Consider the following 12,159-nt stretch of genomic DNA (forward strand, 5'->3'; position numbering starts at 1 on the left):
TACCTGGATGAGAAGTGGAAGGAGAAAGCACTAGGGAAGGTGAAGGGGAAAATTAAAGGAGGAAAGGAAAGATGGTGAAGTTGGGAGACCCTGAAGCGCCCTGTATCGAGGTATTCATTAAATAATAAACAAATAATTACAAAAAAAAAAAAAATACAGAAAGCGTAGATGCTGCTACACTTAATCAATAAGTACACTAATTACATGACGATTTACATGCTGAAATAGATAGAGGCCGCAACAATACATACAGTGAAATAAACTGTCATACCGAGGGCCCAGCTGAATTTTCAATTATTTGGAGATAGAGCCTTGTCTTGGCTGGGAGAATGGCCATAGCAGGTTATGCTTCTTAGACTCGTGCTCCTAAAATTCACAGTGAACTTCATCAGTCTGTTTATATTTAACGCGAAAGCACGTGAACAATTGCAAAATAAAACCATTCAATGAATTAATTTCCTGCTACTGGAGTTAGTTACTGTTGGCGAGGATTGTCAATTTTGGCTAGAATAACGAGAGGCAAACGGTCTTCCTCGTCTAAATGAAAGCAAAATTCATCATGCCTCAAACATCCAAATATTGATCCAATGCAGATTTTATCTGTAGTGTGATTGAACGTATAATATTTGAGTTGCTCATTTTATTACATTGTGTGACTGTCTGGGGATATCTGATTGTCATTTTACACCCCTTGGGTTTGTAATTATACACCAGGGTTTAAAGACTTTTGCAATATTAAAACCAAATTTTGTATTAAAGATTTAAATTAGAAAGTGCATTTTATTTTATGAAGTTCGTTACAGAACGTCGATTTCAAACCATATTCACCATTTTAAATGGAAGAATAACGTTGGAAAGGAAAGAATTTAGACCCGATAATCCGATCTTTCGGACAACAGAAAACATCAGAAATTACAAATGTTTAACGTCAATAACGTAATAAGAGGGTGCAATAGAATGGTGACTGATAAATAATGAATAACTGATAGAGAGACCATAGCAACTAAAGGAACTTCCTCCCACTACTTGAACTAAGATTAGGTTCTATTCGAACATACGGCATAGAGGAACAAACAGTTGGGATTGGAACTTTACAATTTTCATTCCCCTGCTGCATAGTAAGCTTGGGAATTGCCTACCCACGCAAGAGGTTGTTAGGAAGAGATTTAATTAGAGAAAAGGCTTAATTCTAGATCTGGCAAGAAATCAAATGATCCTTCCAGATGGGAACATGATAGATTTCTGCGGGACCTGACAATAAAGATACTACACGCAAAGTCATTAGAATAGATGAAAATAGAAAAAAAAGGAATAACTTTAGAATCTAATAGAGAACCTATCTATGACTCGATTAATCAAGAAAGTTTGTTTGTTTGTTAAGTTATGGCAACGCAACACTTGGACCTGTTTTTTGCAAGCCCATTATGGGGTGGCCAGGTGGTGAGGGACGGAACCCGACATATCCGAATGGACCACCCCCAAAAAATTCCTGGGGATTATTTGACCCGTTTGGATTCAATCCCGGGACCCTCAGAACGATAGGCTGCCACCTTAACCGCTAGGCCATCCGGCCGTATCTGATGGACATTATCAATTCAGTAGTTGAGTGTCTTACTTCTGGGTCTCCTTTATCCCTTACTCCTTAAAAATCCTACATACGCGGCCGTTCATGCGGTTTGAAGGTTCCCGTGAGCCAAAAGTCACAGGTAGTGTCAGACCCAACTTCATATTAAAGAAAATTTTTGCATTGAAATTAGGTGACTTCCAGCCCAGCACGGAACAGTAAATCGGAATCACTACTTCTAATCTTTATATATCTCGTCTCGACTTTCATCTACCTAACACAGTGGTTTTCAACCTTGTTAATGCCACGACCCTTTAATACAGTTCCTTGTGTTGTGATGATCCTCAATGATAAAATTATTTTCGTTGCTACTTCATAACTGTAATTTTGCTACTGTTATGAATCGTAATGTAAATATCTGATATCTAGGATGTATTTTCATTGTTACAAATTATCATCATAATCCTTGTCTGATTCAATGTCACGTTCCTCAAAGAAAGCAGATAAGGTAGGTAACATGTAAATTTTATTTTCATCCAATTTTTTTTTTTGCCAAGGCTGAAGTTTCATTTGGAATGATCGGATATTATCAGACAGATCGAGACATATTGCATTTGGTCCTTGTAGTGATAAATTTAACTCGTTCAAGATGACAAAGATGTCAACCAAGTAAGCTATTTTCTGCAGTTCACTTTTATCGCTGAAAAGTGCTTCGAACTGCGATCTTGCTTTTTGATTAAAAACCGTTTTGAGTTAATCACGAAGCTCAAAAACACGCTTTAAAACTTTTCCTCGCGACAACCATCTGACTTCAGTGTGAAATAGCAGAGCATTGTTCGGCGCATCCAACTCGTTACACAATTGCGAAAACAGTTGACTGTTTAAAGTGCTCGCCTTTACAAAATTGACAGAACTTATGACACTTTTCATTACTTCTTGTAAGTCTTGTGGCAGCGTCTCGTCGCTAATATTTGCGGATGAATCACACAGTGAGTTCCAATGACTTTTGGTGACTCATTTAATACCAAACGTTGAAATCCAAGGAGCGATGTCTCGGTTCCTAAGACCATCAGAAATGTGTGTTTTCGGATGTTCTTAGGCAACCCCTGTGAAAATGTCGTTCGACCCCAAAGGGGTCGCGACCCACAGGTTGAGAACCAGATCTAACATCATTCTTAAGATTGAGGAAGATCAGACAGTGGGAATTTATAGGTCTATAATTTTTTCCAAATTGCAGCCCAATTATTAAGATCTCTCTTTTGAAGATTGTCATTGCCAAATTGCTTCTTTACTACATACTTCAAAAGGAATATGTTTAATTAGAAATTTAAACTAAATTATCTGTAAGATAATATTTGTTGAAAGGTTTAACTCTTTTCACATCTTTAATATTTTAAAGTAAATAATTAATACTTTCAAGAAAAATATTTGAAACTTTGCAATATGATATCCAATTTTTAAAAATTTCCTAACAATTTTCTTCTATTTTTAAGTTGCATTAAACATATGTGGTTGCATTTTTTAAGAGTAAGTATAACACAATCTTTGATATCCTGTTTGAAAATGTATAAGCTTCGATATCACTCATACAATGAACAATTTCTGAGAAATGTGCTATAACTAGTCTAACTATCACATGTTTGAGAATGATGTAAGTCTTCATAAGGAAAGTATTCTTGGCTGTTATGTACCGAACAATCACCGAGGTTTCTCATTATCCGAGGCAAATACAGTACTTTTCTTATACCGTAATACATAAGAGAAAGTTTAGAATGAAAACATGTATTACAAAATACTTTGTTTTCTGTTCCACACCAGACAAATTCATTCGTTTTAAAACAATAATTACAACACACATTTTTATTCTTAAAACCATTTTATGTATATTAGATGTATGATAAATGATGTAAAAAGGTTGTTCTTACATATAATTAAATTCACTACGATATAAAAAAAAAGACTTGATATATAAATCTTTTATATTCTTAATTTTTCATCTGGAATGGCCATCTGTTTTTTCCAAGACAGCATCAGTCCACATTTAGTGTGTTTGAACACATGAAGAAAATCCATATCTAGTAAATTTTTGTCTTTCTTGATATGAATAAATGTAAAAATTTCATATTTGTTGCAGTATCACCATATAGCAAAATGAAGATCCTTTACCTGAAATTAAAAGTGACTTGCAACATTAATTAATGTTGTAAATTCTTAATGTAAGTAATCATATTAATTTCTCTGATATTGTTTCTTAATTTATGTCAAAAATAACAGCTTTTATCAATATTTCACTTTATTTAATCATAATATTTAACCAATTTTCTGTTTTAGATATAATCTAGCTTCTCACTGCTTCATAAAATAATACAGTTTTATGCTAGAACAAGCATTTTTTTAATAAGGCTTTTTTTCATTTTATTTTACCAAGATTATAAAATTACAAAAATACTTCTTTAATTAAACAAAAGTACGTACGGCTTGCTTTTGGCATTGTGACTTCTAACAATTTTCATATACAGTATAAAGATAAACAAAATTTTATATCAAACATTTAGGAGGAACATATGATATATATAAATAAATAGTCATCATTCTAATGAATTTATTTAAATATAATAAAATATTGACAGGAACAATGTTTGATATAAATCATTATATTTGTTCAATAATGCAATTAAAAAAGACGAGATGCCTCCTAATAAATTTAATGGCTATCTATTGAGAGGCTTAAAAAAAAAACAAAACGTTAAACTTGGAAGATTACTTTTCGTCGACCATGGTCTTGATGGCTTCAGAATTACTGTATGATTCTATTGTGGTCTTCAAATTTAATAACGAACCTTCCATCTAAAAGAGAAGAAAATATTTTACATTTTGATATGATTCAAAATTAATATTCTTTTTTAAATATAAACTAAATTAAGTATAGAGTCTTCCAAAAAAATGCTACAATTTTAAATTATTGTAATTACATTAATTATTATCTGAGAATATTGTAATGTACAGTACATTAAATATTCAAAAACTATCCAATGTATACCCATTAAATTGTAACAGATAAACATTGAACAGTTTTTGAATATTCAATTGGACACTCAAACAATTTATCAATGCATACATCTCGTGTTGCAAAGCATGTTCAACCAATATTCAAATTCTTCCTGCGCTCACTATTGCCACATCTCCCATGGCAGCCACAATTCTTCAGCTCCTGCAGATTACTTGTGTTGCACAATGACTAGTGACTTAGACTTTGCAAACTGCAGACAAACTGCCTTGTCTAGTGTAGAGTCATGATTTTTGTTTATGATACTTTTTGTCGTCTACTGTCTTCAAGATGTTTGAATGCAAAGTGTTAATTAAAAAATAATCAAAATCGTCTCCTTACCATATGGAATAACTTTAACACGTCATTGAGTGCATCTTGCCATTTTAACACTTCTGTCCTATGAAGAACTTCCTGCTTGCGTAAAATTCTCATAAATTCTCCTCTAGACAGATTTGGTATCCTGTCAGAAAAATTGTTTCGATTAACAGAAATGACATTACTATTTATTATATTAAATTGATAAAATTTTCAGATTTGAACTATTTAAATGTAGTTAGAAGATAGTACAAAATACAATATTATGTAAATGAACATTAAAAATGTGTTTGCAACAAGCATACACTGTCAAAGCAAATTACATTGCATAGAATTCTATGCTATGTAAATATTTATTTATAGATAATATATCATAAATTCTCTGCAAAACATTGTCAGTTATCATATTGAGGTAATTTTATCAATAATTAAGACAAAAATGAAATAAAAATAAAAGCTATTCATTTTATGCTAACTGTTAAAAAATAACATTCTTAATGCTTACAAAACAATGTAAAAGCATCAAACACTAATTAAATAATAGATACAATCAGTAAATATAAATATATTTGTATCTGCACAGTGGATAAATTCATCATTCTAATTCATCTGGATAAAAAGAGAGAATGTAGCTAGTACATTGTACTCTGATCCACTTTCACTCTCCAGGAGCAATAACAAGTATTCCATTTACTAAGGATAAATGGATTCAAAACACACTTAAACTATCAGAATCAACCTGTCTTACAGGATAGTGTAACAGAGACTTTGCAGATTCACATTTTAAGTTCAAATGAATACGTACTATCCAAATTGTTACAAAAAAACCCCAATCCAAAAGTATGGCAAGTTAACGTAATACTTTCCAAATCAATACGATTCCACGATATTGGTAATATTTAAACTTACAATATTACAGAAATTCCCTATTTACAATGTACTAAATATTTAACTTCCATAACAGTATGATTAAATTACCTTTCTACTGGAGATTCGACTAGGTCATCGGGAAAGGAATTCAATTTGATGCTCAAGTCCTCCAGCGATCCTAATTTTAATATCAAAACCATATTCAACAATAATAATACGGCCAATCTAAAAAAAATATTTTATGTTTTTAAAAATGCAATTAGTAAATGTTAAGGATATATAGAATAAGTTTCTTATTTTTTAAATACAGTTCTATCCAGCCATTTTTATTTTATTTTTATGATAAAATACCATTTATCAGATTCCAATTGCTCTACTTACATTGTTAAAATTGCCTTAATGATAAATTCCGTGGAAAAATTTAAAAATTTTACTTCGTCATTGCCAGCAATCAAAGTTCTAGGAATATCTACGAAGAAAGAAATAGCATCACTGCATTTATACCAATTGTAAACAGAAAAGAATTACAATGTAAATCAAATTTACTGGCAGAAGTTTCGCTTTCACTTTCACAAGAGGGTGTCGTCTGTTGGAGAATTTCTGCTCTTTTGCTAATGTTTTGTCTTAGATTGTTAACTGGCTTTGGTATTTTTTCATAATCTTTCTCTTTGGTAACTTTAGAGGCTTCTGCTTTTAAAGCTTTTTCTAATTAAGAAAAAAAATCTGCTTTAATTATAACTATATAAAACTTTTACATCAGTACATTGAAAGATAGAATAATATAATGTCAGACAAATGTGGGATGATTATTCAAAAATCAATGGAGTAAAAATAATTTTTTTTTTTGATAATACAGTGGAACCTCGGTATACGACCTTAATCCGTTCCAGGTGTTTGGACTTATACCAAATAGGATGTATACCAAACCAACCTTTCCCATGAGAAGTAATGTAAAAATGATTAATCCGTTCTCATGTAAAAAATGGCTGGCTTTAAACACCTCGCTTTCCTAGCTAGTTCCTGCTTGATTTTTCATGAGATCAGCATGTATCTTTTTAGCTTTCTCATAAATAATTGCTTCTGATATGCTGTCTCTAGCACACTATTTTTCAGTTATCCAAAACAAAAGCAATTTCTCAACATGATCTAATGTCTTCGTTCTCTGTTTAGAAATTGATTTAACCCTTTTCGCAACGTTAGCAGATTTAATAATGTCTTTATTTTTCAAGATTGTCAATATCGTTGTTCTCGGAATACGGTGTGCAACAGTTAAATCTCAAACACGCATGCCACCTTCATATTTCTCAACAATCTCTTTTTTCAGTTCCATTGTGATTCTAGCCATTTTTTTAGTTTTCTGTTGCTTTTCATTTGTCTTTTTGCAATTCATGATTAATAAAAATAACAAAATTTTACTTACAAATTAAAATCAGAAAAAATTTAACAAAGTTATAAACTGTGGCACCGCGAATGTCTAGCCTGGTCTAGTACACCGATAGTGCTACTTGTTCATAGATGTCACGTATAATTGAAATTAGTCGTATACCGAGCAAAATTTGTTTCGTCCAAACAGGACGTATTCCGAATTTGATGTATTCTAAAGCAGATGTATCACTGTACAGTCAAACCTCAGTTTTTGATCATAATTTGTTCCTAAAAGTTTTTCTAAAACAAAACAAATTTTCCCATAATAAACAATGTAAAATGAATTAAACCATTCCTGAACACCAAAATAAAGCCCATTTAAAAAAAAATCCTTTTAGCTGTATTTTATGCTAAAAATACCAAGAATGCAATGTAATATTATATATAACACATTTTTGTTATTTAACTTAAGCACTTTTAAAGAAAAATTCTTGTATGCATTTATATTATGTAAATGCCAATTAATGTAGTTTTTATTAATTAATTTGATTTAAATTTAACTGTGGCACATAACAAGAAACAAAAATAGTATCTTTCCCACATACGTATTGATATCTAATTTAGTTAGCAATGTTGTTGACAATTCATGTTGTGACATCTAACGACGCAGGTGATCTCAACACCATTAACTTCCAAATCAGCAGTCCCTTCGCTGATTGATTGGGCCATCAAGTTTCTTTATCATAGGATATATAGGGAGTTGACCTTACATGTCTGTCTCTCTAATCCAGGCATGGCCAACATACGGCTCATCTAGTGAATTTATGTGGCCCGCGATCAATCTTTCAATATTAGCTACTCAACTCCAAATAGCTCGATGAAAAATTCTGATGCCTAAAAAAAAATTTAACAACTCACCACATGTTTAGAGTTAAACCTCCATCACAAATCTCGTAAGTACAATGTAGAATGTTGATAAAGCATGATAATGTGAAAAATGTATCTGTAATCTCTATCTACAATTTAGTCTCTACAGGGTGACACGACAATGAGATCTTGCACCACCTCAAAATATTCCTAGGGCAGCCTCTGGTTCGGCCCGTGGAAAAAGTTCTCTTTCCAATTCGGCCCGGGGGCAAAAACTGTTGGCCACCCCTGCTCTAATCTGTGGTTGCTTTTGCTGAGTAGCTTGTTTGGCAACCAAATATGACAACTGAGGCAAATAAAAGTTTGAAATTGCATTCACAAACCAATCTGTTCAAAAAGTGAGTCATTCGTAAACCGAGGTTTGACTGTATACTAATGATTTCTGAATAATTATGAACACATTAAACTGATTATATTAAAGGTCTTTAAGCATAACACTAAAATCTTTCATAATTTTCTTCCACAAAAGTGACAGTTTCCTCAACCACAGTATATTAACTTTTAAGAAGGAAATAAAAGTTGAGTATTGAAAGGATATCATTTAATTTATATCTATACAAAAATTAATCAATGATAAATTTAACATCTTTATTGCAGAAAATGCAGTAAAGGTTATTTTACTGCATTTTATAAATCAGCATTTTAACCTTGTATTATTCATCCACATTTTTCTGTAGATAAATGATAAAATTTGTTTTTTTCTTCAAATTCTTTTAACATTCAAAAGTTGAAAAGAATGTACTTAATATTTTAGAATTTTTTCAAAAATAAATTAAATTTATTTAGCTTATTTTAAATATTAAAATAAATAATAATAATAAAAAGAAGTCGTACCTATATCAGTACAAAAGTCTATTGCACCCTGCATGGCATTTTTCTCTATCACTGCTGTAATATTAAATAAATGAATAAATAAACAGAAAAACAAAATATTTGTAGAAAAGGAATGTATAATTTTATATGATGTAAGACTTTTTTGTTATTATTTTAAGGCTTTATGATTATTATTATTATTACTTGAATTTACAATTTTAATTATATTTTAAAACCATGTATTTTTAGATTACTGTTTACTTTTATACGTAATATTTTAGTAAATTTTCCTTCTATTATGAATTTATTATGTCTATGTAACACTTTTTTATATGTTCTAACTTAAAAAACATTAATAAAAATATTATATGTAATATGTATTTATTGTCTATGGCATTACCTTTACAATCAATTAATAAAGATCAACAAATGAATGCAAATTATATTTATTTGTAAAATTCCTCTTAGAATTTTAGTGTTATAAGAAAAATATTCATATGTAATTCTTTTGCTATTTAAATCAAAATATTTACTCATCTCTATACTCTATTATAATTCCATAAGAAACAAATCTGAAAATATCTTATTATTGATATCAAACTCATTGACTAAAAGTTACACAGACAGAACTGTCCAAGAGCTACATCTCAAACAGGTATGTAAATAATTATAATTGTGGTCTGATTGCACATCAGTTAATGTCCCCAGAATGTCTCAAAATTGCTAAGAGCCTGTAGAAATGCTTGCAGAAGTTTACTGGTTTACTTTGCCACAATTTTCAATGTACCTGTTGTCTCTGAAGTCTTTGATTGTCAGATACTCTGATAGTCTCTGATTGTATAGATGAGGGATTTTGAAAAAAGCCATGTCACTGTGTTGAGAGAAACAGGATAACTGCTTTGCTGAATTGCCCACCATCTGCACTCTGTCACCTAATCATAAGGAAGTATTGAGGAAGTGAATATAACAGGATGCACATAAATGGTAGCCAGGCTCTGGATTCCCTAAACAGTCCACCAGGAGCTGACAAAGAATTGTGATACAAGTCGAAAGAGCCACAATGGTATCTTTGTCCACCATCGAGAGACAGATGAAAGCCTCACCACCATTGCATAAAAGTCACCCCATATCTTATACCAATATGGCAAGTAAATTTGCATGCATGACAGCCACTATGCATCTTGCCATTATCACCCAATATTGTCAGCTTTCTTTGCAGTGGTACCATGACAGAGAAGCATGCATTGATACAAACCGGAACAGATAAACACCATTTTGGAGTGTCGACGATCACTGGTCATGCTTTGAATCCTGCCTTTACTATTAAGTGGCACATTACTCCTAGCTGGCATATTGATCTGGGAAGCCATTGTGTGTGGCAGTTGGTCACCCCTACTAGTGGTACAAAAGACATCAAAGGCACAGTGATATTTTGAAGGAATATTGTAACCTTGTGTTTTTCATGGCAGAGCTGAAAACAGCAGTTTTTCAGCAAAATAATATTCAATTAAACACATCTAAAGTTTTCCAACAATGTCTCTGTTGTGTTTCCACACTTTGATGATCTGCCAGCTGCAGCCATCTATAAATGTGATGGATCTAGAGCAGCAGTTGCAACATCTGCTGGCCAGTCTGTCACAGAATAGCATAAGGTGTCCAAATGCCACCATGCTTGATGGTATTGCCACACATATTCGAGCAAGAGGTAGTCTTTCGAGGGACTAAAAGTTCCTTTAAAAGGTTGTTGTACAAACTACAGCACCTTGGTATGATGTAATCATTACAATCATCACTCCATTTGAACTAATAAAGTTTCATTTGATTCCAATATCATCTTGATGATATAGCTTTTTGGTCAATGAGTGTAACACACACCCCCTTACACAATATTAATCCACTTCAGAAAAACTCCATTGTATTATGAAAATTTTTTAATATGAATCTAATAATATATTCATTTTTTGACAATATGTTCTACATACAAATGCTAAAATATTTCTCACAATACTAAACTACAGCAGAGTCTTGTACAATGTGGGGATATGTTCTGTGTTAAAGAGCATTATCAAACAATTTTTACGCAAGTTTAAGACTGGGCCTAGAAGCTGAAGAAGAAAACACACACTTATGGATGACAAAATTAGAATTTTGTATGAGTACTAGTCACAAGTTTTTCATTACATTATGTGAATTTGTGTTATAGGGGAGCACATTATATGGGAGTTAAATATATTTCCCTTTGTAAAAAATAATTTATACAATAAAATATTAAATAAGTAAATAAATATTAAAACATAATAAATTCATTCTATCAGGATTATTTGTTTACTTTTTAAATATATTTTTAAACTCAAAATATCTTTAAAATCACAAAGGTTATGAACTGGTTAAAGGTTTATGTGAGTCCCTTTTTTGTTATATATACCCCGGTGTGCAGTTCAGGATTTATCTTTAAAATGATTAATGCAGGTTGTTCAAAATATTTTCATTCAATAATGATGATTGCTTCATCTAAAAATGTGTCATCCACAAGTTCATGATAAAATAAATATTTACTGTAGAGTAAACCTTATTTTATTATGAGAAGCTTATAACATAATGATTGGATCTTATCCTGAACCAACCATAAAGTAAGGGTCCATTTCACTTTTTTTTTGTAAAAAGTTATTATTTATTTTTAATAGATTTTAGGATGTAAAAGCAAAGAAAAAGCATATAAAAATTAACATATTTCTAAGAAAATTTACTAATCAATCAATTTAAAATAATTATTTTTCAGGCTATAATTTAATTAACTGCCTATAAAAATTAACTTACAAGGGGACCTTAAGGTCTCGGAAATTCAGTTCGAAATGAGACTTCGCAGGTTAGTAGTATACCTCAAGGGTGTCCACCCAGAAGAATTGTAAAGCGCACTAGCCAGAAGATTCCGAGAAAAAGGGCTCTTAAAGTTTTAAGCACAGCTCATATACTGGTCGATTTTACACTATGGCAGCACAGCGAAATGGCTGAGTCTGTAGCAAACTCGCTTGCTACGCGGACAATCTAGATTCGATCCTACCTTTAGCTATCTTTTTTTTAATTGTTTTAAAAATTATAACTGCTTTTATATAACATTAATGACCTAAAAATATTATCAATTAAATCATAAATAATAATCAACAGCTATACTCTACTCTTCCACGCAGAAACCAGTTCCTCAAATTTACAACAAATATTTTTAACCTCTCCACAGCTTATAATAACTTAAAATTTG

At 31.4% G+C, this 12,159-nt stretch overlaps 1 protein-coding gene across 1 annotated transcript in view; it reads right to left on the reverse strand.

Annotated features, from left to right (window-relative positions):
- Nucleotides 1-4,227: 4,227 nt before the first annotated feature.
- The window catches only part of LOC111619308 (GRAM domain-containing protein 1B-like), a 30,937-nt gene continuing 23,005 nt past the window's right edge, over nt 4,228-12,159 (reverse strand). Inside the window, exons 6-11 of the mRNA XM_023361013.1 lie at nt 8,925-8,978; nt 6,345-6,503; nt 6,180-6,267; nt 5,907-6,023; nt 4,953-5,073; nt 4,228-4,411 (exon numbers count right to left, since the gene is read on the reverse strand). Coding sequence (XP_023216781.1) covers nt 4,325-4,411; nt 4,953-5,073; nt 5,907-6,023; nt 6,180-6,267; nt 6,345-6,503; nt 8,925-8,978 — 626 coding nt within the window. The 3' untranslated portion in view covers nt 4,228-4,324. The remainder of the gene's footprint in view (nt 4,412-4,952; nt 5,074-5,906; nt 6,024-6,179; nt 6,268-6,344; nt 6,504-8,924; nt 8,979-12,159) is intronic.

The sequence above is a fragment of the Centruroides sculpturatus genome, unplaced genomic scaffold, assembly GCF_000671375.1.
Source record: "Centruroides sculpturatus isolate CEXI.00-Female unplaced genomic scaffold, Cexi_2.0 scaffold46, whole genome shotgun sequence".
Taxonomy (NCBI): Eukaryota; Metazoa; Arthropoda; class Arachnida; order Scorpiones; family Buthidae; genus Centruroides; species Centruroides sculpturatus.